Raw genomic sequence first — 27,452 nt, 5'->3', positions numbered from 1 at the left:
CCACATTTTCCCAATCCAGTCTATCATCGATGGGCATTTGGGTTGGTTCCAGGTCTTTGCTATTGTAAACACTGCTGCAATGAACATTCGTGTGCATGTGTCCTTATAGTAGAATGATTTATAGTCCTTTGGATATATACCTAGTAATGGGATTGCTGGGTCAATTGGAATTTCTATTTCTAAGGCCTTGAGGAATTGCCACACTGTCTTCCACAATGGCTGAACTAGTTTACACTCCCACCAGCAGTGTAAAAGTGTTCCTGTTTCTCCACATCCTCTCCAGCATCTGTTGTCTCCAGATTTTTTAATGATCCCCATTCTGACTGGCGTGAGATGGTATCTCAATGTGGTTTTGATTTGCATCTCTCTAATGACCAGTGATGATGAGCATTTTTTCATGTGTTTGTTGGCTTCATGTATGTCTTCTTTTGTAAAGTGTCTGTTCATATCCTTTGCCCATTTTTGAATGGGCTTGTTTGTTTTTTTCCTGTAAATCTGTGTGAGTTCTTTGTAAATTCTGGCTATCAGCCCTTTTTCAGATGGGTAGACTGCAAAAATTTTTTCCCATTCTGTTGGTTGCCGATTCACTCTAGTGACTGTTTTTTTTTGCCGTGCAGAAGCTGTGGAGTTTGATTAGGTCCCATTTGTCTATTTTGGCTTTTGTTGCCAATGTTTTGGTGTTTTGTTCATGAAGTCCTTGCCTATTCCTATGTCCTGAATGGTTGTGCCTAGATTTTCTTCTAGGGTTTTTATGGTGCCAGTTCTTATGTTTAAGTCTTTAATCCATCTGGAGTTATTTTTAGCATAAGGTGTCAGGAAGGGGTCCAATTTCTGCTTTCTGCACATGGCTAGCCAGTTTTCCCAACACCATTTATTAAACAGGGAATCCATTCCCCATTGCTTGTTTTTGTCAGGTTTATCAAAGATTGTACGGTTGTAGATATGTTGTGTTGCCTCCGATGCCTCTGTTCTGTTCCATTGGTCTATATCTCTGTTTTGGTACCAGTACCATGCTGTTTTGATTACTGTAGCCTTGTAGTATAGTTTGAAATCCGGTAGGGTGATGCCCCCCGCTGTGTTCTTTTTGCTTAGAATTGACTTGGCTATGTGGGCTCTCTTTTGGTTCCATATGAAGTTCATGGTGGTTTCTTCCAGTTCTGTGAAGAAAGTCAATGGTAGCTTGATGGGGATAGCGTTGATTCTGTAAATTACTTTGGGCAGTATAGCCATTTTCACGATATTAATTCTTCCTAACCATGAACATGGAATGTTTCTCCATCTGTTTGTGTCCTCTCTTATTTCATTGAGCAGTGGTTTGTAGTTTTCCTTGAAGAGGTCCCTTACGTCCCTTGTTAGTTGTATTCCTAGGTATTTTATTCTTTTTGTAGCAATTGTGAATGGCAGTTCGTTCTTGATTTGGCTCTCTTTAAGTCTGTTATTGGTTTATAGGAATGCTTGTGATTTTTGCACATTGATTTTATATCCTGAGACTTTGCTGAAGTTGCTTATCAGTTTCAGGAGTTTTTGGGCTAAGGCGATGGGGTCTTCTAGGTATACTATCATGTCGTCTGCAAATAGTGACAATTTGGTTTCCACCTTTCCTATTTGAATACGCTTTATTTCTTTTTCTTGCCTGATTGCTCTGGCTAGAACTTCCAGTACTATATTGAATAGGAGTGGTGAAAGAGGGCATCCTTGTCTAGTGCCGGATTTCAAAGGGAATGCTTCCAGTTTTTGCCCATTCAATATGATATTGGCTGTTGGTTTGTCGTAAATAGCTTTTATTACTTTGAGATACATTCCACCGATACCGAGTTTATTGAGGGTTTTTAGCATGAAGGGCTGTTGTATTTTGTCAAAGGCCTTCTCTGCGTCAATTGAGATAATCATGTGGTTTTTGTTTTTGGTTCTGTTTATGTGGTGAATTACGTTTATCGACTTGCATATGTTGAACCAGCCTTGCATCCCTGGAATGAATCCTACTTGATCATGATGGATAAGCCTTTTGATGTGCTGTTGCAGTTGGCTTGCCAGTATTTCATTGAAGATTTTTGCATCTATGCTCATCATGGATATTGGCCTGAAGTTTTCATTTCTTGTTGGGTCTCTGCCAGGTTTTGGTAACAGGATGATGTTGGTCTCATAAAATGATTTGGGAAGGATTCCCTCTTTTTGGATTATTTGGAATAGTTTCAGAAGGAATCATACCAGCTCCTCTTTATGTGTCTGGTAGAATTTGGCTGTGAACCCATCTGGTCCTGGACTTTTTTTGTGTGGTAGGCTCTTAATTGCTGCCTCGACTTCAGACCTTGTTATTGGTCTATTCATAGTTTCAGCTTCCTCCTGGTTTAGGCTTGGGAGGACACAGGTGTCCAGGAATTTATCCATTTCTTCCAGGTTTACTAGTTTATGTGCATAGAGTTGTTTGTAATATTCTCTGATGATGGTTTGAATTTTCGTGGAATCTGTGGTGATTTCCCCTTTATCATTTTTTATTGCATCTATTTGGTTGTTCTCTCTTTTCTTTTTTATCAGTCTGGCTAGTGATCTGTCTATTTTGTTGATTTTTTTCAAAAAACCAGCTCTTGGATTTATTGATTATTTGAAGGGTTTTTCGTGTCTCTATCTCCTTCAGTTCTGCTCTGATCTTAGTGATTTCTTGTCTTCTGCTATGTTTTGAGTTTTTTTGATCTTGCTCCTCTAGCTCTTTCAATTTTGACGATAGGGCGTCAATTTTAGATTTCTCCACTCTTCTTATATGGGCACTTATTGCTATATATTTTCCTTTAGAGACTGCTTTAAATGTGTCCCAGAGATTCTGGTGTTTTGTGTCTTCGTTCTCGTTGGTTTCGAATAACTTTTTTATTTCTGCCTTCATTTCATTGTTTATCCAGTCAACATTCAAGAGCCAGTTGTTCAGTTTCCATGAAGCTGTGCGATTCTGGGTTAGTTTCTGAACTTTGAGTTCTAATTTGATTGCACTATGGTCTGAGAGACTGTTTGTTATGATTTCTGTTGTTTTGCATTTGCTCAGGAGTGCTTTACTTCCAATTATGTGGTCAATTTTAGAGTAGGTGTGATGTGGTGCTGAGAAGAATGTATATTCTGTGGATTTGGCGTGGAGAGTTCTGTAAATGTCTATCAGGTTTGCTTGTTACTGGTCTGAGTTCAAGCCCTGGATATCCTTGTTAATTTTCTGTCTGGTTGCTCTGTCTAATATTGACAGTGGAGTGTTAAAGTCTCCCACTATTATTGTGTGGGAGTCTAAGTCTCTTTGTAAGTCATTAAGAACTTGCCTTATATATCTGGGTCCTCCTGTATTGGGTCCATATATATTTAGGTCGTTAGCTCTTCTTGTTGTATCAATCCTTTTACCATTATGTAATGACCTTCTTTGTCTCTTTTGATCTTTGTTGCTTTAAAGTCTATTTTATCAGAGATGAGAACTGCAACTCTGCTTTTTTTTTGCTCTCCATTTGCTTGGTAAATCTTCCTGCATCCCTTTATTTTGAGCCTTTGTGTATCCTTGCATGTGAGATGGGTTTCCTGGATACAACACACCAATGGGTTTTAATTTTTTTCCAATTTGCCAGTCTGTGTCTTTTGATTGGTGCATTTAGTCCATTTACATTTAGGGTTAATATTGTTATGTGTGAATTTGATACTGCCATTTTGATGCTAGCTGGCTGTTTTGCCTGTTAGTTGTTGTAGATTCTTCATTTTGTTGATGCTCTTTAGCATTTAGTGTGATTTTGGAATGGCTGGTACTGGTTGTTCCTTTCTATGTGTAGTGCCTCTTTCAGGAGCTCTTGTAAAGCAGGCCTGGTGGTGACAAAATCTCTGAGTACTTGCTTGTTCGCAAAGGATTTTATTTTTCCTTCACTTACGAAGCTCAGTTTGGCTGGATATGAAATTCTGGGTTGAACGTTCTTTTCTTTAAGGATGTTGAATATAGGCCCCCACTCTTCTTGCTTGTAGAGTTTCTGCCGAGAGATCTGCTGTGAGTCTGATGGGCTTCCCTTTGTGGGTGACCCGACCTTTCTCTCTGGCTGCCCTTAGTATTTTCTCCTTCATTTCAACCTTGTTGATTCTGACGATTATGTGCCTTGGGGTTGCTCTTCTTGCAGAGTATCTTTGTGGTGTTCTCTGTATTTCCTGGCTTTGAGTGTTGGCCCTCCTTGCTAGGTTGGGGAAATTTTTCTGCATAATATCCTAAAGAGTATTTTCCAGCTTGAATTCGTTCTCTTTGTCCCCTTCTGGTACACCTATCAAACGTAGGTTAGGTCTGTTCACATAGTCGCACATTTCTTGGAGACTTTGTTCATTCCCTTTTGCGTTTTTTTCTCTAATCTTTTATTTCATTGTGTTGATCTTCGACTTCTGATATTCTTTCTTCTGTGTGGTCAATTCAGCTGTTGAAACTTGTGCATGCTTTGCGAAGTTCTCGTGTTGTGTTTTTCAGCTCTTTCAATTCATTCATATTCCTCTCTAAGTTATCCATTCTTGGTATCATTTCCTGGAATCTTTTTTTGAATCTTTTTTCAAGGTTCTTAGTTTCTTTGCATTGATTTAGATGTTCTTTTAGCTCACAGAATTTTCTCATTACCCACCTTCTGAAGTCTGATTCCATCATTTCGTCACAGTCATTCTCCGTCCAGCTTTGTTCCCTTGCTGGAGAGGAGTTTTGGTCCTTTGTAGGAGGCGAGGTGTTCTGGTTTTGGGTGTTTTTCTCCTTTTTGTGCTGGTTTCTTCCCATCTTTGTGGATTTATTCACCTGTCTTCTGAGTAGTTGCTGACTTTTCGATTGGGTCTCTGAGTGGACACCCAGATTGTTGATGATGAGGTATTTCTGTTACTTGGTTTTCCTTCTACCAGTCGTACCGCTGTACGACTGCTGAGGTCCACTCCAGGCCCTGCTTATCTGGGGTACACCTGTAGCAGCTGCAGAATGGTGAGGGATACTACCAGTTTCTTCTGCTGCTATCTTTGTCCCAGAATGACACCCGCCTAATGTCAGTCTGATCAGTCCTTTTTGAGGTGACTCTGGATATACAGGGGTCAGGGAGCTGCTTGAGGAGACGGTCTGTACTTTATAGGAGCTCAAGTGCTGAGCTGTGAGCTCCGTTGTTCATTCAGAGCTGTTAGGCAGGTGCATTTAAGTCTGCTGAAGCAGAACTCTTAAAACCCCTATTTTTCCTCAGATGCTCTGTCTCGGGGGGTTGGGGCTTTCTTTATGAGTGTCCATTGCACTATCCTGCCCAGCTAGGAGGCAGTCTAGTCACTATTTGCCTACTGAGGCTCCACCCTGCTGATGTGGGGTCCGCCCTGTTGCTGCAGGCTCCGCCCTGCAGCGGAGTCTCTCTGTTATCGCGGGTTGCCTCGGCAACGGCAGGCTGCATCAGCAATGGGAGTGTACCTCAGTAGGTGCGGATTGCCTCAGTAATGGCGGATGCCCCTCTTCCACCAAGCTGCACCATCCTGGGTTCAGCTGTGCTCTCAATGAAACTCTCCACCCGGAGCATTTCAAATTGCCGTTTTGTTTGTCCCTGTGGGGGTGAAACCCACCGAGCCCGCTCGCCTGGCTTCCTGCTTGAGAGCGCCTTTCTTTTTTTTTTTTTTTTTTTTTTTTTAAGTTGAATGGATGGCTCTCTCCCAGGTGTTTCAGTCGCCCGCTGTTAGGGCACTGGGATCTGTGTGATTTCCCATGCAGCAAGCCACTGTGCTGGCTCAAACGCCACTTCCCAGGAATCTCCTGGTCTGGCTCACTGTCCAAGTCCCGTTTAATCAGATGGATATGCTAATCTGCCCTCCCAAATCTGAGATTGCCGGTTTAGCAGGGCACCCGGGCCAGTGTGTTTTGTATGGATTGTTGCAGAGTGCCGCTGTGTTGCGGCGCCGGCCAAAGCGGCCGCAACAGCCAAAACGGCTGCGCTTGCATCCTGTGTCTTTCCTACACCTGGTTATTTCCCCGTTCTGTGAGCAACAAAGATCCGTCTGGAAATGCGGCTTTCACTCACCCTCTGAGCATTCACTGAGAGCTGTGATCCTGAGTTGTTCTTACCGCACCATCTTGAATCACCGCGTGTTGCCATATACATTTAACATACATATCATAGCACATAAGTTTATATATACAAGGACATATTGTTCTTAGGCAATAAAATGTTTTGGAAGATAATTCAATCATGCCGCTTCTGCCCTCCAGGCCCACTTTACAACCCAAGCCTAGGTATAACCTTCCACTCTGAAGGGCAGAGCCTGGAGGGACACCCGCCTAAGCCTTGGTTCTTTGGCCCTGGGCCTCTTCCCTCGCCTTCCCAATGAAGGAAGATATTACCCACTAACACATTTTATGACTGCCATTCTTTATTTAAATATTTGAAGTTATTATTTTGAAGAAAGGTTCTTATTTTATATTTGAGCTTAAGATTTTTCACTTAGTCTAGACAATTTATTGGGCTTTTTAAATAATCATAGACAATTTCAAACATGTTCAACTAGAGAGAGTAGATAACCCCTCAGGTACCCACCATCATTGGTTATCAACTCATGGCCAATTGTGTTTCCCTTTATGCTGCACTCACTGCCCCAACCCTGAATTATTTTGAAACGGATCACCTTTATTTACTATTTCAGGATGGATCACTAAAAGCAGCTCAGGGTGCTTTTTAGATTTAATGCAGCCACACTACCATTATCATATCTGAAAAAAATTAACAATAATTCCTTAATATCATCAAATACCTAATCAGCATTCAAATTACTTTTTCTTAAAGCTTGTATTTATTTAGCAGTGTATTTGAATCCACATTCACCCATTGAGATTGGTTGGCATGCCTTTTAAGTCTTAATCCATAGGTTTTCCTTCTATTGCTCACCCTTTTCCCTCGTAATCTATTGGCTGAAGAAAGCAGCTCTTTTGTCCTATAGATTTTCCCAGAGTCTGGATTTTACTGATTTTCATCCTATCTTGTAATTTAACATATTTCTTTGTCCTCTGTATTTTCTGTAAATCGGTAATTGGATCTAGAGGCTTACTCACATTTAGGTCTAATTTTTTCCTTTCTCTTTTTTGGCAAGACTAACCTTTGTATTTTGAATGTGTCTTTTATCGCCTTTAACGGCATCTATTTTTAGGGTTACTTATTAGAAATCGTTAACTGTGCCAAGGCACAGTGAGCCTGTTCTATCCTGTTTCATCTTGAACAATAAAAGGGAATAATGATCTCCTTTGTATTTAAGCAACAGAATTAATGCCCAAATATATTTTTTCATGTCAGTGAGATTAGATGTAAGGAATCGTTAGGGAAATGCGTTAGACATGCCCAGGGATTCTCCCTGTGCCCTTCTCGGATACGTCTCTGGCCTGTGCCCCTCAAGTCTGAATTGTAATAGGACCTGACTGCAGGGGCAGAGGTGGGTGCTCTCTTCACTGGATACCAGAGAACCATGGGCCCACAGGGAGGGTGAGACAGGCAGGACTCCCAGGACAAGACAGACAGCCCTCCTCACCATAGCAAGTCACAGGCCTCCCAGCTGCCTCCTCACCACTGCCCCCCTGTCAGCAGTAGCCAGAAAGATCTTCTCGAGCCACTTATCCAAGAAGCCCTCTCTGGTCATTGTCTTAGTCCATTTTCAGTTGTTACAACAGAATACCATGGGCTTGGTAATTTGTAGAGAAATGAAGTCACAGTACTTTATTTGGTTCATGGTTCTGAAGGCTGGGAAGGCCGAAATCATGGTGCCAGTATCTGGCAAGGGTCACCCCATGATCATGGAAGAGCAGAAGGTGGAAGTGAGCATGCAAGACAGCAGGAGGTGGGCCAGACCTACCCTTCTTATCAGGAACCCACTCCCACGATCACTGACATGCTCCTGTGATAACAACCCCACTCCTGCAATGCTGGCATCAATCCATTTATGGGGTGTACTCCTCATGAACCAAACATGTCTTAAAGGCCCCACCTCCCAATACCATTACATTGACAGCTAAGTTTCAACGTGAGTTTTGGCAGGGACATTCAAGCCATAGCATTCCACCCCTGACCCCTGCTTCTCAACATACAAAATACATTTATGTCATCCCAGGAGTCCCAAAAGTCTTAACTTGACCCAGCATCAACTCAAAAGTTGAAAGTTCAGAGTCTCATCTAAATCAGATATGAGTGAGAGTCAAGGCACAATTCATCCTGGGGTGAATTAACATCACATGGACACCACCAAGGTTTCTGGCCTATACCTTCCAGAGTGGTAGCCCAAGCCACACCGACGTCCACTTGAGCCACAGCCAAGAACTATGCCAGCCATGAGCCTGTGAAATCAAACCGGTCGTCTACTTCCGCAGTACAATAGTGGGATAGTCATAGCATAGACATTCCAAATCCAAAAAGGAGAAATGGCCAAGAAGAAACAGATAAGCAATCCTAAGTAAGTCTAGAACCCAAAGGAAACATTAAATCTTAAAGCTGGAGAATAATCTCCTTTGACTCCATGGTCTACATCTTCGCCTGGGGCAGGAGTTGGGCCCCAAGGCCCGGCAACTCCACCCCTATGGCTGTGCCGAGTTCAGCCAGTGCTCCAGCCTGGAGTTGCACACAGGCGGCCCTGCAGTTCTGTGGTGTTGGGGTTACCCTGCTCCCACTGCCCCTCTTTGGTGGCTCCGGCCCCACATTTCTCCTTGGCATTGCCCTGCTTACTAGTGGCTCTCGGCAGTGACACTGCCCCCGTGGCAGGTTTTTGCCTAGTATTCTAGGCAGTTCAACACATCCTTTGAAATCTAGGTGGAGGAGGCCATGGCCTCCACAGCTCTTGCATTCAGCATACCTGCAGAATTAACGCCACATGGACACCACCACAGTTTGTAGCTTATACCTTCTGGAGTGGTAGCCGAGGTCACACCATGGCCCACTTGAGCCACAGCTAAAAGGCAGCCAAGGAGCACTCTGCTAAAATATGGAAGTAGAGTCCCTACGTAGCCCTGGTCAGTGAGCCCGTGGAGGGCTCCCCACACCTATAACCCACAATTATTCTGCCCTCTTGGAGCTCTGGGTCTGGGATGGAAGGGGGAGCCTTGAAGATCTCAGAAATGCTTTTGCTTTCAGGGGTCTTCCTCCCATTTTCTTGATGAATGGCACCTGGTTTCTTTCTTTCCATGGTAATCTCTTTAACAGTCGTGGCCTCACCCTTCGTGATTGGAATATGCTTTTTTCTCTTTATATGGCTAGGCTTTGAATTTTCCAGGTTATTCCACTCTGCTTCCCTTTTAATTATAAATTCTGCCTTTAAGTCGTTTTTTTCCTCTCATATTTCATTGTATGCAGTCAGAAGTAGCCACACAGTAGCCTGTATGCTTTGCTGTGTGGCTTTCTTCCACCAGATATCCTAGTTCATTGCTCTTAGGTTGCACATTCCAGAAAGCCTTCAGGCATGGGCACAATTCAGCCAAGGTCTTTCCTACTGTATGATAAGGATGTCCTTTACTCCACTTTCCAGTCCTTGCTCCTCATTTCCATCTGAGACCTCATCAGAATGGCCTTGACCGTTCATATGGCTCCTAGCATTCTGGTCATGAACATTTAAGTAATCTCTAAGAAGACTGAGGCTTTCTCTCTTTTCTTCTGAGCTCTCACCAGGATTGCCCTTAATGCTCCATTTATAGCAATACAGGCTTTTCCTAGCCTGCTCCTTCAAATTATTTCAGCCCCTACCCATTAGTAGTACATGGTGAAGAGAACACCCAGCCAGTTCCAAACCTGCTGCCACATTTGCAAGTATTTGTTATAGTAGCCATCCCACTTTTGGGTACCGATTTTCTAAGCACTTTGATGAATTGTACATTTGATCTTTACACTTTGAGGGAAGGTATTTTATGATCCCTCTTTTATAGATGAGGAAACAAAGGTACAAAGAAGTTCACTAACTTGCCCAAGATCACATAGGTGGTTAAGTGGCAGAACCAGGAGTCAAACCCAGACATTCTCTCTAGGGAGCTGCTCTTTATCACTGCCCTCCAAGGATCTCTGAGTTCAGATGGCAATTAGACATGCAAACTAATTACGTTAATATGTGATAAATACTGTAAAAGATGTGTGTGCATAAGGCTAAAGCATTCTTAGAGCAGCAGACATGCTGGGGGTTGGTGAAGGCTCCTTGGTGATATTTGAGCAGGATTTTTAAGGGTTGCAGTGAACGGCTGGCTGTCCCCCAACCCCCCAGGCCCCAGTTAAAAACCTAGAAGCTGCTTCCTGTCCTCCATCACTCTTTGAATCAGCAAGTCACTAAGCTCTGTTAATTGGACAGTGTAGCTCAACTCCACCCCCTCTCCATTCCCACTGCCTCTGCGGCTGTAAGGATACCCATTTTCTTACCATTCTGCCCTCCAAATCCATTCTCCATGCTACTGTCAAGATGATCTTCCAAAATTCAGAACTCAGTCTCTTTCCCCTGCTAAGAATCATTCCCTCTGGTTGGAGCCTTGAGAGGGCACAGTAACACAGTATTTTTCCCCACCTGAGTTAAAAAATAAGTAAGAGATAAGTAAGGTAAAGGAAAGATAGAGGATCAGAGTAGCATCTTCATTGCTGAGAATTCACCTTTTTTAGGAAATGCCAGCTTCCTTAGAGTTACCAGTCAAGGTGTGATTCCTCCCTAGGGAAGCAGTGAGGGGTGGAGGGAAGCAGTGAAGCTTCCTCCACATAGGAAGAAACTTCAAGAAGGAAGAAGACTCCCTACCACGAAACCTTCCAGATGAATTACAAAATCTGTCTTCGTAATGGGAGCACTCCATCACATCTGACCACTTGTACTCTGTTCTCAGGCTGCACCTGTCTGCTCGTAGCTCCCTAAAGAAGTCATCCTGCCAGACTTCTTTTGCCCTTCCCATGATGTTTTGCTGCCTGATCTGAAATACTTTCCCTGTCTTATCTACCTGGTGAAACTGATACCCCAAAACCAACTTCCATGTATGCCTTCCATGAAATACGCTCTGACCTCTGACCTACTCGGGACCAGTCACACTTTGTATGTAACTCTCAGTTCTAACCCCAGTGCAGTGGAATTGGTTTTGTTCCTATCTGTCTCCTCCACGTGGCACTTCTTGCTCACAAAGAATAAGCTGAAGTCATCTTTTTGCCCCCACTGTCTCAAGCACAGTGCCTAGTGCATAGGAGGCACTCAGCAGCTTCGTGGGGAACACAGGAATGAGTTCAAGAGACAAAGACTAGTGACATGCAGGTGCCCGGGGGACACACATACAAAGACAGGAACCTGTGAGAGTGCCCACCGGCTCAGGAAGGTGGTGACCTGTTTGAGGAGTGACGGTGAAGACAGCCAGTTGGATGAAGAGTAGGACACGGTCTCCTGCTTAGGAAGGGTTTGTGTGGCTGTAGTTGGAGCCCCGGCGATTTTTAAGTGGGAAAACAATGTGGTCTGATTTGTGTCTTATGGGGAAACACCATGGAGACTGGGAGAGTCTAGAGGGAAGATGGGTTAGGTCCAGGAGGTACAGTCAGAGGTGCTGCCAGGCCTAGCTGACAAGTAACTGAGGCAGAACCAAGGCAGAGGCATTGAAGATGCAGAGAAAGGGCTGGATCTGAGAGTTAAGGAATCAGCTTAACAGGATGCCATTCCTCTTGTGATCAGTGGGAGGGGACTTGAGTGCCACTCCAAAGGTTCTAATTGGTGCCACTGCATGGCCACCGTTGCTAGTGAAAAATTGGGGGATATAAGAGAAGCCCATTGAAAGGAGGTGAATTTGCTTCAGGGAACCTTGAGGAACCTTTAGAATTTAGACGTGTCCTGTTTTATTGGAAATTCTAATCTTCAGTAACACTGGAAAGATTTGATCATTGGGAGATAAAAGACTTGGGAGGAGCCCATGTGGAGGGCGCTCTTGGAGTCCTGGGATTAGGTTAAGAGCTCGAGCTCGGGGAAACATGTCTCTGGAAAAGGAGCTGACAGAGGGTGGGATTCTTTAATAAGAGGTCAGGCTGGGGATGATGAGCAGGATTTTGAAGACAGGGAGAATCTCTGAATAGACCTACCAGGGATGAGACATGAGAGAGGGACCTGGCCTGAAAAGTAGCCCCGACTGGATGATTAGGGGTCTCCACTGCCTCCCACATTTAGATTCAAAGAAGAACAGAAACAAGGTCCTGGCACTTTTTTATATTCCTGACCTTCATTATAAAGAGCAAGATTGATCTCAGACCCAGGAGTAGAGGCGAACATTATTCAATAAGAGAGCTTCAAGTTACACTGTGCCTCTGCACCACTCAGACAAGCAAAGCCCCTAATTACTCCCCCGGCCTGGTAAGAGAGCGCACACAGAGTTTGAGATTAATGTGGAAGCAAAGATCCCGGGTACTGGTTAATAAGCTTCTCCAGAAGCGCGGCTGTCTGCTCCGCGGTCATTAATTTGAATGCTCATTACCATAATGTGGAAGCCAAGCTGGGGTCCTGCGCCCTCATTACCACCAGCCCCGTGGTCCTGGACAGCCTGGCTCTCATCCCACGTCGATTTTTCTCGCTCCCCCGCCCTTTTTTTAAACAAAGTGTGCAACTGCTATTTTAAATCTGAGCCTTGGCATTTTCAGTGAGTACGTGCCTAGATTTCCACAGGTGTGATTGCAAACCTGTAAATTACCAGCTTCTGTCTGCTGGAACAAGTGTAAAATGGACCTCTTTGTACGCAGGTGAAGTAGATTTGGCAATCACAGCAGACCCTTTGTGTGGCGATTGCGATAATAAGCACCTGTTGCTCCCCACCTGCCTGTTGTTCGCTGCTGGAGGGAGCGGCAGCTGCCACTGCAGTCTGGTAGTTCCTGGGGCTGGGGAAGGGAAGAGCCCCGCGTGGCTGCCCTCTGGTGGTCAGAGTGTGAAATGACAGTCTAGTGGAGGGACCCGCCTTCCCACAGCCCTCTGGTTTGGGGAGGTGGAACCTAACCTCCCAGTCCCCTGTGTGAAAACCAGGATGGCCTGTTTTGCTCTTTGTAATGGACCTAACGCACACACAGGCTTACGCTCTGCAAATTATTTCTAATCCTTCCCACTCTTTCCATGGCATGGAAATGGCACACTTAACATTGCTATATATAAGAAATCTGGGCAAGCATTAGAGTGTGTTAAAGGCTGGAAGTCATTTTCACTTTGCAGTTTTAATGGATTCATGGCCTAATTTTTGGATGGAAGGATATGAGCTTTTTAAAAATCCCTAAACTGTAGATACATGCCAGTTTGCACATGGGTTTAATATGAAATGAACCAGTGGCGCTCCTTGTGCTCTCATTCTCTCTCCACCCTGCCACTGTTCCTGCCCCCATGTGACTGGCATGGAACGGGAAGGCCAGCTGGAGTGTTGGTCTCCATTCTCTTTTGGAACTAAGATGGCACTGTGTATCCAGCAGCCACCAGGGAATGTCGCTGATAAAGGAACTGGGCCAAAGCTAGACTGCAAGCTGCCGTGATGACAGTTTACAGCCCCTGCCTTCCCCGCCTACCTCTGCTCCACCACTGGACTCTCACTGTGCAGAGTGGAAGCTGCTGCTGTTGGCTGTTCCCATAATGCTTTTCTTTCTCAGGGGATGGATATATGGATGGAGAAATAAAGCTAGATAGGCATAAAGCCAATATTTGTTTATATCAGTAGTCATCCCTTAAACTCAGATCCGGGGGTTTCAAGAGGCCTGAGTTCCGGCTCCAATGTTCACCTCTCTGAGCTTTCATTCTTCTGGAAAATGAGGGGCAATGAATTTAAGGATCTCTGAGGTGACCCTTTGGGATCTAAAGTTCTGATTCTTAGAACTAAAATTGTTTCCTTGAGAAGGTCCCTCCATGCTTTCACGGCTGTCCCCACGGCTGGTGCAAGATGATAGGTGTCCAGGGAAATGACAGGTTTCCAGGTGTCCACAGGAAATGCAGGGGAGAGATGTAGGCTCGACAGCCGCGATGGCTTAGCATGAATGGGTTTCTAGAGGCAGGAATTTGGAAGGAACAGACAGTTGCCTTGCTTTGTTCCAGTTGCTTTGCTTGCAGTGGGGAAGGTTCATAGCCTTGCTCTCCCGACTCGCCCTCCCTCCCTCTCGCCTTTGGTACGCAGTCTAAGCAGCCAGAGACTTTTCCCAACCTTCGATTTTTTGACGTTTTGAAACTTTGGATTCTGGTCTCTGCTTTTCTTTCCTTAAGTTAGGGTCTAATCTGGGGCTTGGTGCAAGGCCAGTGGGTGGGTCAAGTGTGGAGTAGAGGTTGTCCCTGCCTCTGGGCACCCACAGCAACACCCTTCTCATTCCACTCAGGGCCTTACAGAGCATCTTTATTTTCTCGTTGTTTTCCTATCTGTATAACCAAGAAAAACAGGGAAAAGCAAGGGCAGCCCTGTCCCACCGAGCTCCTCACCCTCTACCCCGGGAGTATTGATCACTGGGCCCTCAGGTGCCATGGTGACCTCTTCCCCCTAGAATCCTCTTAGCACTCTCCTGGGATGGGGGAAGCTGGGAGAGGATGGGCCCTGAAAATCAGAAGTAGGACATAGAATCCTCTATGTCTTGAGCAGAACCCACAAAGCTATCGGGAAAATGCATCCCACCGTTTCCCACATCTGAAAATGGTCTTGCTTTCTGATACTAGAGTCACGAATAGTAACTGTGGTCTCATCATAACCCTTGTTGTCAGAAGCTTTGGGTGTGCACCCTCCCCTTGGGGTCAGATCTCTGCCACATCCAGCCGTTTTGTAACTGGCATCCAGATGGCAGAAATGCATTGAGCCGTCCTGCATGAATTCCCGTTGAAACCTGAAGTTATGGGAAATTGAATTTTCTTCTGCAGCATCGTTTGTTTTTCTCTTCCAGGCTTTCACCACTTTCCTCTGTCTCTACGGCATGGTTTGGTATGCAGAACACTGTGGTCAACGAGGAAAGGTATGGAAGGAGAGGCAGGGATGGCCTTTATTTATCAGCCCGGGCTCAGCAGGTTAGCTCAGAGTATAAGCCTGTAAGGATATGGCGAGGTGAGCACTGAGATCGGGCCTCCGGGGCTGCACTGCAGAAACCTGAGCATGTGCAAGTCATTCCTAGTAGTTGCTGGCGCTGCTTAGGACTGTTCTCTTCAGTAGGTCAGTATTTTTATCTGTCCAGGGAAATGACAGGTTCCCAGGTGTCCACAGGAAATGCAGGGGAGAGATGAAGTCTCAACAGCCGGGATGGCTTGGTGTGAATGGGTCTTGTAAGGGGTTTAACAATTATGTTTGTTTGGAGAAAATAAAAAGTGGTGGGAAAGCCCTGGACTGGCTTTGGAAGCTGGGTTTTCTCCCCAGCTCTTGAACTGTGTGGCAGCCTCTGCCTGTGTTCCAGCCTGTGGTGCCCTTAGGCAAATGCGTGCCCTGACCTTCATTTAGTAGATATGAGGATGAAATAGAAAATAGACATGAATGCCTTTAAAACATGATGGTAGTCTGGTAGACAGTAGTTTTTTTTTTTAAGTAAAAGTAACACTTTCATCCTTCATTTACACCTTCAGTCTAAAGAACTAAAAGCATGTTATGGAAGATATATTCCATATCACCTGGGAGAAGAAAGAAGCTTGATTTTATAGCTGAGAAGTAAGCACAGGAGGGTTCTGCCACTCACTAGTGATGATCGGAGCCTGGTAGAGGCAGGGATGCAGCGTGCTCGCCTTTTCCCCTGCCGCTCCTCTGGGGGAGGTCCTGAAGCTCCTCACTAAGCCTGTCTCTCTTCCTAGACCTACTCAGAGTGTGAAGACGGCACCTACAGTCCAGACATCTCCTGGCATCACAGGAAAGGTACAAAAGGTATCTTGTTCTTGTTCATTGTTTAAAATTTTACTGGGTCCTTGAGATGTGGAATTATTAACTTATTCTCTGAGTGGAGATGATATAAGCCTTGAAGGGTCTCAGGCCTACCCATCGAATGTCTCCTGTCACTTACTAAGAAACATGCATTGGCCAGGCACGGTGGCTCAAGCCTGTAATCCTAGCATTTTGGGAGGCCGAGGCGAGAGGATCACTTGAGGTCAGTTCGAGACCAGCCTGGCCCACATGGTGAAACCCCATCTCTACTAAAAATACAAAAATTAGCCAGGTGTGGTGGTGGGGGTGCCTATAATCCCAGCTATTTGAGAGGCTGAGCCAGGAGAATTGCTTGAATCTTAGAAGCAGAGGTTGCAGTTAGCCGAGATTATACCACTGAACTCCAGCCTGGGCAGCAGAGTGAGACTCCGTCTCAAAAAAAAAGAAAGAAAAGAAAAAGAAACATGCAAAGTGCTCACAGGATCTACCTGAAAAACTTGGTTTCTAACAAGAGGCGTCATGTAGCTCTGCCCTTCGTGAGGCAGAAAACATAACAAGCCCCACACTGTTTCCAGCACCCTGGTGGGAACGTTCTTCCTCTTGGCTTTCATCATAAGTGAAGAGGAAGAATTACACTTCGAGCCAGGCACAGTGCCTCATACCTGTAACCCCAGCACTTTGGGAGGCCATGGTAGGATCAGTTGAGGCCAGGTGTTTGAGACCAGTTTGGGCAACACAGCAAGACCTATCTCTACAAAAACCTAAAAAATTAGCCAGGGTGTGGTGGCACATGCCTATAGTGACAGCTACTCAGGAGTCAGAGATAGGAGGGTCACTTGAGCCCGGGAGTTTGAGGCTGCAGTGAGCTACAATTGCACCACTGTACTCCTACCTGGAAGACAGCAAGACCCTGTCTCTTAAAAAAAAAAAAAAAGAATTGTGTATCAGGAGGAAAAGCCTTTCAAAAGAGGGGGATGGTTTTAATGGCATTTATTCAAGAGGCAGGGCAGTGTAAGCAATTTCAGTGCAGTTAGGGGGCCTCCACTGGCCTCTAAGGATCACCTTGGGAAGATTTGGGGCCACCTGGTTATTTCAAAGAATTAGTCTTGTAGAATAATGACATTGAGGTGACTTCATTGGACAGTAATTCCTTGTCAATTCTCATAAGCTGATTGGGAAGCTTGGCTGAGGAAAGAAAATTACATATACTAAAGACTGAAATTGAGCTCATGGAATTGCTCAGAGAAACGGGCCAACAGAGAGAAAAGCACTCTGCTGCAGTCATTCTCCTAAGTTCTTTTGGCATCAGGCTCATCAAAGATCTCCCTGGGGAGACACTGGCATACACTGCTGAGTTGCTGGCAGCCCTTTTGGGGAACGTTTCTCCTGAACCAAGGAGTTGATCGGTGAGGAGCCGTTGTGAAATCTGATAGAGATGGGCAGAAGGACTCCCCAGATATTTTATTTAGAACCATCCCTTACACACAACCTTGGCACTTGCAGATTCTCCCCTGAAAAGAATTAAGCAGTAGCAGAGATGTATTTACTAGATGCAATAATGAAAAAAAAAAGAAAAAGAACAAAAATCAGAAGTCCTCCAAGGGGGGAATCTCTTAGTCTAAGCCAAATTCTACTTACCGTGGAGATAGTGACTCTAGCAAATTTTTTTTGTTGGCTGTCTTTGGTGGAGATTTCCTACTGGGCTGGATCAGAGCCCTGGGGCAGAGAACCCCTTGGCTTGGCTGCTAAGCCAGGCAGGGGCTGAACACAGGCTCAGCCAGACAGCAGAGGCTGCCCAGTGCCCTCTATTGTGGGCAGCAGGGGCCTGGTTACTTGTAAAGATGTTCTCCAGAACAAGTGGTAGAGGGCATGAAATAGCTCTGGTTTTATAGTATCAAGAATGTTTCCCAAGGTGGGGTTTAGAAAGTGGTGTGGAGCAGGTGAAGGGAGGGAACCCTTGGTTGAAAGGGTAGGATGGGCACTGCTTGGTGTGTGTTCTAATTGTCTCTCGTTTGGGCTTCTGTTTCACTTGTGCTCTCACTCTGGTCCTTACCATCATGACCATGTTCATCATACATATGGCAGCTGTACACACGCTTCAGGAACCACCCAGACTTAGGGAGGCTGTTGCTTTGAACCCCGTGCCAAGGCTTGGGCTCCTTCAGTACTAGTTCTGACTTTGAGCACCTCTCTTTCATTTATGAATGAGGCCACTAGGGGGAGCGCACGTATCAGGGAAAATCTTGTTCCCCTGCAAGCCTAGGGCGGTCTGGAAAGGGACAGCCACCAACCTCTGGATCCCAGGCTGACGGTGAGCTCTGATTACTTTGGCCAGGTTCTGAAGACAGCCCACCCAAGCATGCAGGCAACAACGAAAGCCATTCTTCCAGGAGAAGGAATCGGCATTCCAAGTCAAAAGTCACCAACGGCGTTGGAAAGAAATGAAAGACCCTGGTTAATCAAAGATGTTCCAGAGTGCCTAGAACTGAGAGGGAAACGGAACTCATCTGGACTTCCCTGTGAGGAGGTCAAGGCACACAGGGCAAGCAGGAAGAGGCGAGGGTACTTGGGGGTCATTATTTGAGATCGTAAGCCTTGTTTCCCACAGACCTGGCCACATCAGGCAGATCATCGCCTGGGGGCCTTCGCCAACGTGGGGTCTGTTCTCACTTCAGCACTTGGCACACGGTCACCCGTGGCAGTGCGGTGTGCTGGAGGGAAACGGTAGCTATTCACTCACAGTTGCCAGGAGCAGCTCCGCGCTTGCTGTATGGTGGATGCAGCGTCAACATCTTCCTTCAGACGAGACATTAACCCCACGGTTAATGGACTGGTCACCAGTTTTTACTTTATTTTTATGAATCTACCATCTCATTGATTGATTTAAGTTCAGGCCACTTTTCTGTCTTTTATTTTGTTACTGTTGTTATTTCTTTTTAAGTTAGGATGCTTTTTAACAGCCTTTAGAAGCCGCTTCTGAAATTGACATTGGGGGAAGGGTTCCCCTTCCTGCTAGAGTGAAGAAGGGAGAGAGGTATTGCGTTTCTGTTAGGTAACCTCAATCTCCTTTAAGACCTTCCACTACATGGCGAGTACTCACTGGTCAGGAGAGGGTAGCTGCCTGCCTAGGAGTCTTGCTTCCAGTTATTCCCTTCCCAATGTGATTCATCCAGACTTAACCCTCCATGCACAAAAGCAAACCTGCTAGAGAGGCAGTGGACACCACAGCTTCTCCCCAGCCAGGTGCCTTTTACATCGGGTTTGTTCTTCCACGGTGTGTTGCCGACATTGTCACTGAGTCCCATGTGAGGTGCTGGTGAGTATTACCTTTCATCCGTGCCATGCTCTAGAACCTTGACCCTGATAGTTCACCACCTCTGATGGATTCCTGTTTTAAATAAAATGATTCACGTTAAAGCCTGTCAAAAGTCTGTCTGTAAAATGTTCATTTTTCTTGCATCTTATTAGTATCTTCCATCGTCTGTAAGCAATGTGTTTTTCAAGTGACTTTAGGATACTATGTATGTGTTTTAGATAAAAGAAAAAAGAAAAGATACGTATTTTAAAAGGCTTATGGCCATATATGTCCTGCTTCTTAGACTTCCCAAGTGATCTACAGGAAATGAACAATATAGACATTGTTTTTCCTGTGGTAATAGTTTCCAAGTTGGATATTTTTTTTCCGTCTAACAAGAGGCCAGTATTCAGTTGATTAGCTTATAGATATCAACTCACTGAAAGTAATCCTTTTGTTCCCTCATTTCACAGAGCACAAAGGTTTGTTCTGATGTCTCTTCTTCTTTTAAGGAAATCTTTAACCAAAGAAGTGTCATGTTTTTCTTCTTCTGCAAAACAGTTCCAAGGGGAATGGGTTGAATGAATCCTGTACAGCCAGGGTCACATCCTTTGATCGGGAGGCTCAGGGCTCAATAGTAGGTTCTGCAGGAGTAGAGAAGCGTCAGTGGTGGCTCTGCTCACTTGGCAAGTGAGGGGTTTGTCTGTGATGGGCTCAGCTCCAAGCTCTCAAATGTCGTCCAGCCAGCATCCGCCTGCTTCCCACAAAAGGGTGGAAGAGAGGCAAAGTGCGTGTTTTCTAAAACCTGCCTGCACTTTTATAACCCATCAAAGAGGACTTTTTAAAACACAGGTACAATTTAAACATCTTACTTTGCAAATAAATGTGTTTCATCTTGTGTTCTGCTTTTCTAAGCATGACATACTTGTGCCTATTGGACACCTGTCTCTTCTTTCTTGTGCCTGGGGTGCCTCACTGAGTGTTTCCAGGAAAGCTGGGCCTGACACTTTCACACTCCTCTGACTGTAGCCTCTGCCCAACTGATGGAGCACATGTTCTTCCTCCAAGGCCAGCCCACAGGAGGCAGCTGTTTCGCAGGTGGCGAATTCAGCTTTACTGTGGCATGTGTGAAGAGCAGGGCGCACATGAGACCATTTTTTTCTCCATGGCTCTGTTAGAAATAGCAAGGAAAGTCCTCAGATACTTTCCATGCCCTTTTTTGAGTTGAAACTTTCTTTTTCCCTTTCAGTAAGAGCTCTTTACTATAGTTGTTACAAAGCTAGTGCTTTCCATGGCTGGCCAGAACTACAGCGGCCCATTCCTTTTAGAAACTGCTGGGTCTGGCCTACTTTTTTCACTGTTTCTATGGAAATAGACCTCACATGGATGGAAATAGAATGCCTGTTTCAGAATCATCATTCAATATCTGAAATGATTTGATTTAAATTATCTAATGTTCTCTGTTTGTAAACCACCCTCCTAAGAGACAACATGGTTTTGGACCTCAAGCATGAAGAATGGTTTCTGTATTCATGGATGGAAATAGAATGCCTGTTTCAGAATCATCATTCAATATCTGAAATGATTTGATTTAAATTATCTAATGTTCTCTGTTTGTACACCGCCCTCCTAAGAGACGACATGGTTTTGGACCTCAAGCATGAAGAATGGTTTCTGTATGTTTCTCCTTAAGCAGCCTTGCATTCAGTGGTAGGTTCTTTTCCCTTTTCTCATTCTTGGTCTTCCCAAAGCTGCTTCCCACATTTCTTGCATCTGTTTTCACCATTCATAGAAACCTCGGCCGAACTGCTCTCACAGCAATGCTAGGATGTTTCATGTATCATTTTGATGATATAAGACATCCTACAAATGCCGGTCTTGTCTTCACTAGGACTCTACTTCTACAATAAGCTCCTAAGGTACTCACCCAGGAGAAAATAAAATTTGCTACCAAATACCACAGGTTGAGCCTTCTTGGTCTTCCCTCAGAAGCCACCATGTAGCACCCTAGAGTGATGCCTTGTTATGCCAAGGTCCACCCTTTGGAATTGGGAGGGTTTCAGGTAGAATCCTGCACTTACAGAGACCTTCAGGGTCACTGAGAAGTGGACAAGGTTGGACACAGAAGGGGAGGCTAAACACCAGATGGGGAAGAAAAAATGTAACCATTGGCAGCCAGACTGAAGCTAGCCCTTACAATGCCGGGTGGGGAGTTAACATTGATGCTCTTTAAATACTGGGCGGGGAGTTAACATCCACTGGAATGTGCTCAGCGACTACTACAGAGTTCCTGGGCCCACCCTGATGTTTACCAGGTGGGTGCCGTTTCCATGGTTCTTGCTGTTACGACAACTAGAAATCCCACAGTAGACTATACAGTGCTCCCTACCATTTCCAACTTACAGGATTGAAATCAAGATGTAAGGAGAGGTGGCCAGGATCGGTGGCTCACGCCTGTAATCCCAGCACTTTGGGAGCCCGACGTAGGTAGATCGCTTTAGGTCAGGAGTTCAAGATCAGCCTGACCAATATGGTGAAAGCTTGTCTCTACTGAAAATACAGAAATTAGTTGGGCATGGTGGCAAGCACCTGTAGTCTCGACACTCGGGAGACTGAAGACAGAAGAGTTGCTTGAACCTGGAAGGCGGAGGTTCCAGTGAGTCAAGATCGCACCACTGCACTCTGGCCTGGGCGACAGAGCAAGACTCCATCTCAAAAATAATAATAATAATAAAAATTACTGTTAAGTAGAGCTAAGTCGTCTCTCAGTGTTCCATTACATAATGCGCCTCTTTCCTTCACATGGGTGTGCACATTCCCAGGATTTATTAGAGATTTGGTTCTTTGCAAGGGTCAGTATCAGTAATGGCTGAGGCTGGTGGGCTGTAGTCGTGTTGCCATGCCATAGAGGTTCTTACATTTCCCTTTATGACACTTCATTCTAACCTGATGCTGGGACTATCTCAGGTGAAGATTGCAATCGTTTCTTTAATTGAACTTTGGTATTTGATGCATTAAATAAATACGGCTTTTTAATTTTACTCTCTTCCGTGAATTTAAAGGAATTATTTCATTGATGTCTACCAAAGAAGACGAAAGACAGTTGGATGTGATTTTTTTTTTTTTTTTTGTAGGAGTGCTGAATTGTAAAAATCTTCCTTTTCTTCCATGTTTACTAAAAAACGCCTTTAGCCCATTTCAGAAAGTTCATCTGTGACTTGGTCTATTCTGATATTCCCTTTCCTGCTGATTGTTAGGTGGAATTTTGAAGCTGCTTGTCCTACAAGAAGATATTTGTTGTCACAGTCTAACAGCGTTAAAGGGTTTGCAACAGGTCCAGGTACTTCCAAGGCCTCACAGGGGTAAGCTGAATTTATCCCTCGTGATATTCTTAAACATCAGGGTGAAACCTGGTCTCTAGCTCTATATTCAGTACCCCTGGTGGGGACTTGGGGGACAGCAAGCTTCCTGCCTGTATCCCTGGCTCCTAAGCCTCAGCATTGTCCTCTTGGAGCAGAGTGGAGACGGGTGTGGGCAATCCTTTCCCCTCTCATAACCCCAGTGAGGACAGTAACATCATTCAGATTATAGAATTTACCCAAGGGTTTTGCTTTCACAGCTGATGCAACCAACCACCCAGCCTCTTTAAGTGATCTGGGCTTGGCTTGTACTTCTTGTGCCCAGGAGTTAATTGCTGGCTTTTCTTTGTTACTGGAATGCTCAAGACATCACCCTGCTGAGGGTCTGCAAACTGTGGGCACCAACAATGCCCTGCGGTGGCAGGAAGGTTTGCTCCAAGCTGCAACCTCCTGCCCTGCTGAGCAGTCATCTCGGGGCGTCAGAGCCTGGTGTTCCAGTGTAGGGTGTGGCCCCTTTCTGGATGCTGAGTAAAGGCTTTACAAACCACAGGAAATAAAGTGTGTCTGCCTTTAAAAGAAAATTGGTTTTCTAACATTTGGGACTAAAGAACCAAAATACTTCATTTTCATGTCTGAAGTATACAAACAATAGCTTTAATTACAGAGTCAAATTGCAGGCAAGGTTTACGTAATAGTTCATACTGGAAATCTGGGCTGTAAACCTGACTGTTCCCACCCGCCCGACAAAGGGCTGTTTGGGCTCATTCTCTATCCAACTGCATACGTCATGGACTGATTAGGTATTTTATGGGTGCAGCGTGGGAAAGGCTTAAGAATGATCTCCAGCTTTCAAAATGTTAGGGATCCTGTACCTCTCTTAGAGTGAATGAAATCCAGACCAGGAGCAGGGGAATAAGAGTTCACTAAGGCCACTGCTAACATGACTTCCAAACAGAGGCATTCAGAGAACTGGAGCCTTCAAAACACCCTGTATGGAGCTCTCCGCACTCCTTCCCTCATGCCTGAATCCTCCCAGCAGCCACAATAACACAAGCTTGCACACAGAACACACGGCCAGGAGGGGGCCAGGGGGCCACCACAGCAACAGCCTGAGGCTCCGTGCCAGGCTCCTCCACTTGATTCTTGTGCACTCGTCTCATTCGCATCAGCAGACCACAGACCCACAGATCCTCACCCGCCTCAGAGCTCGCAAATGGATGACAAGGAGCTGGTTCCCTGGAGACTGCCACACCTATGCCCCTCCTCCTTGGGAGGAGACTCCGATCTCAGGTGCTGGCTTGATTAGAGACGGCCACATCTCCAAGCCCTCTTCAGATGGCTCTGGGGGTGGATGGCTGGTTGCGTGCTCTGTGAATGGAATAACTGGTGTCAGCCTTGACCTCTCTTGTGTCCTTTGAGTAGACAGACTCCAGCCTCGACATCCCTTTGTTTCTGGGACCTGAAATGAGTTCAGATGCCAGCTCTTGAACAGGGTCCCCATACTCCATGTGGCTTCTTTTCCTGATGTTTTGAGACATTCTGCGACTTAGAAGGCAATTTCTCTCCCCTGTAGCAGCTCCCTCTGCCCTCAGGAATGTGATTTACAATCTGGCGAGGCCATAAACCTCTACTTTTCACATCTGAAAAACAGCAAAGTATGGGAAAGAATGTAAATTATAAATACTGAATTCCTATGGTCAGCAATAATGGAATGGCCTGGGTGGGTTATTTTTTTTTTAATATGGTGTGCATATGGCTTTAATTTCTAAGGGGTTGGGTCCTCCCCTACCATGGTATGTCTTGGGAGAACAGATAGCAAAATGTCCTACTGTGATACAGTGTTTTTCCAAAATGAAAAAAGTAGTCTTTTTCTGATGACTCACTGGCCAAATACTTTGAAATGCCACTCTTCACAGAGGGGGATGGGGTAGTAGGTGACAGTGACATTTCCATACTCACCACCCTGGTGATCTGGTGTCTCTCCACCCCAAAATAACCCCCAGTGTTCTCACTTCGCAAACCTCCCCCATATTAACTTTCTAGGAGAAGGTTTTCCTATAAGATTTTTGAAATTCTCTTCCCCTCTCTCTTATCAATCAAGTTTCTGCTCCCTAACTGGAAACAGACTTCTGATTGCTGCCACGAGCAGGAAAGAGCCACGAAGCCAAGAGGCTGTGCGGGTTTGAGTTTCCATTCCAGCAGTGGGTCAGCGCCTGGCTTAGATTTCACACGCTGGGCAGCAACAGCCCTGTGCTTTGCTGAGGTGGGAAAGAGCCTCCAATCACGGCGTGAATTCCTGCTGCTTTTCTCAGACCACAGAAGCCAATGTGTGGTATTGCTGTGCTGGTGTTCAGCATTTTTCCCCCAAAACCCTCCCTCGTCTTGGTTCAAAATCGTGGGTGAAAGCTGAAAAAACACCCAGGACCCAAAGTTCCCAAACTCCAGTTAGAACAGCCCATGCCTGCCAGAGTAGCTATGACAGTGAATAGGGCTGTTTTTCTTGGTGTGGTCAGTTAAGTATGCTGACGGTGGAGGAGCGTGCGTGACAATAGGAAGCCTGAAATTGCAAACGTGTCCACCCCCAGAAACATATAATCTCACAAACACCTATTCACTCAACACTCACCCTTTGTGTCTTCTCTGTGGCTTGGTCTGGACCACATTTGAGTCACAAAATGCCAGGCTCAGCTTGAGCGCAATCTCAAATGTATCTACCCACAGAAATGCATAATCTCACAAACACCTATTCACTTAACACTCACCCATGTGTCTTCCTGTCACTTTCTCTGGATCGCATTCAAGTCACAAAATGCCAGGCTCAGCTTGAGTGCAAGGCTAGCCAGACCACGCATAGGGCATGAAGGAGAGGCCGTCATGGTTCTCAGTAACATCCATGTATGTTGTATGCTTGAGCCACCAGATAACCTCAGCTGCAGGTCCGTTCATCAACATTGTGTCTCTACCAGAGTTTCTGTTTATGTACATCTAAGAAATTTCAATAGAAAGGAGATAAGCCCAATGTCATTATCCATTTAAAAAAGAGAAAAGTACAAATCTTGTTCTCAGTTATTAGTACCCATTGCTGGGTGCCCTAGCTCATGCCTGTAATCCTTGCACTTTGAGAAGCCAAGGTTTGTGGATCACTTGAGGTCAGGAGTTCAAGACCAGCCTGGCCAACATGGTGAAAACTTGTCTCTACTAAAAATAAAAAAATTCCCTGGGCGTGGTGGTGGGCGCCTATAATCCCAGCTACTCAGGAGGCTGAGGCAGGAGAATTGCTTGAACCTGGGAAGCAGAGGTTGCAGTGAGCTGAGATTGCGCCACTGCACTCCAGCCTGGGTGACAGAGTGACTCCATCTCAAAAAAATAAATAAGAACCCACTAAGCGATGGGTATACAGGGACATGCAGAGAGGAATAATAGACACTGGAGACAACAGAAGGTTGTGGGGGAGGGTTGAAAAATTGCCTGTTGGGAAGTGTCAGTTAAGGTGATGGGTTCTAAAAGTCCAGGTGTCACCACTCTGCAATGTATGCATTTATAACAACTGCATTTGTACCTCCTAAATACACAAATTTTTAAAAATTTAATAAAAAGAAGTTGGCTTAAAAGCAACAGTGGCAGTACTTTGGAAGGCCAAGGTGGGCAGATCACAAGGTCAGGAGATCGAGACCACCCTGGCCAACATGGTAAAACCCTGTCTCTACTAAAAATACAAAAAAAAATTAGCTAGGTGTGGTGGCACATGCCTGTAGTCCCAGCTACTCGGGAGGCTGAGGCAGGAGAATTGCTCTAACCCAGGAGGCAGAGACTGCTGTGAGCCGAGATCACACCACTGCACTACAGCCTGGGCGACAGTGCGAGACTCTGTCTCAAAAAAAAAAATCAATAGCGGAAGCCAGGCACAGTTGCTCACACCTGTAATCCCAGCCCCCTGGGAGGTCAAGGCAGCTGGATCACCTGAGGTCAGTAGTTCAAGACTAACCTGACCAATGTGGTAAAACCCTGTCTCTACTTAAAAAGTTAAAAAATTAGCTGGGCATGATGGTGTGCGCCTGCAGTCTCAGCTACTCGGGAGGCTAAGACAGGAGAATCGCTTGAACCCAGGAGGCGGAGGTTGCAGTAAGCCAAGATCATGCCACTGCACTCCAGCCTGGGTGACAGAGGAAAACTCCATCTCAAAAAAATAATAATAAATAAAAGCAACCGCGGCTTCCCCTTGGTTCAGATGGGCCCTCTTGTAGTGTTGTTGAATGCATGGCTATCATCTGGAGGACACTCGATGACACACTGGAATGTGAAAAGAGCAGGGCAGATGAAAGAATCATCAACACCCTCTGAATGAGCACTCATGTCAGTCAACAGGAAGCCCCCACCACACTATGATCAGTTTTCACTTTCAAGTGATTGACTATTATGATAATAGATTATGAAATGGAAGTGCTAAAAAAAAAAAGGATGCATCAGCCTTGTATTTGAAGTAAGTTTTGTAAGTTAAACTTACAAAGGGAAATGACAGAATCGGAGTTCTGGAGTAATGGATGCTCCAAAATGTGATTGTTGGCCTGTAAATTATGTTGTATGGTCACTGGTTTTTCAGGCGACATTGCTGCGAGCAGCAGAATTGCCTTTTAGGTTTAGAACAATGGTGTAAACACAACTTCCGGGGCTCTGCTTCAGAGCCGGCCAGCTTCATGAAATCTCACCCAAAGTGGGTATGACAGAGTTGGCCCAAGGACAAAAACAAGAGTCTGCATCTTGTGAGAGATCCACTGCCTCAACCATTCTCATTTGTACCGTTTTAGCCCTTGATTTTTAAATATGGCAAACAGTTGGTTGTATCTTGTTTAAGAAAATACTTTAATGTTCAACTGCTCCGACTGGGAGAGGGAAAAGTAATATCAAGGTTTTCCAAATAAATTGTTTAATATTTAACATGTGGGCATCACCCTTGTGCTGTTGAGTTGCTAAAGTGACTGGCAAGTGATGTTTTTACTCT

General features: G+C 45.3%; 1 protein-coding gene across 4 annotated transcripts in view; it reads left to right on the top strand.

Annotated features, from left to right (window-relative positions):
* The window catches only part of PTDSS1 (phosphatidylserine synthase 1), a 72,877-nt gene extending 53,650 nt beyond the window's left edge, over positions 1–19,227 (top strand). For 2 of the 4 annotated variants that reach the window (XR_013527894.1, XM_035277383.3), the window contains 3 exons: positions 14,844–14,912; positions 15,733–15,793; positions 18,135–19,227. Coding sequence is in view for 2 of the 4 variants with exons in the window: in XM_035277383.3 (XP_035133274.1) it covers positions 14,844–14,912; positions 15,733–15,793; positions 18,135–18,244 (240 nt within the window). In the remaining 2 variants the exon portion in view is untranslated. Of the gene's footprint in view, positions 1–14,843; positions 14,913–15,732; positions 15,803–18,134 lie in introns of all 4 variants that reach the window. The other 2 variants (XR_013527893.1, XM_035277382.3) reach the window with 1 other exon arrangement.
* The last annotated feature ends 8,225 nt before the right edge of the window (positions 19,228–27,452 follow it).

This window comes from Callithrix jacchus, chromosome 16 (assembly GCF_049354715.1).
Source record: "Callithrix jacchus isolate 240 chromosome 16, calJac240_pri, whole genome shotgun sequence".
In the NCBI taxonomy this organism is placed as follows: Eukaryota; Metazoa; Chordata; class Mammalia; order Primates; family Cebidae; genus Callithrix; species Callithrix jacchus.
This window is presented reverse-complemented; position numbering and strand designations above follow the sequence as displayed.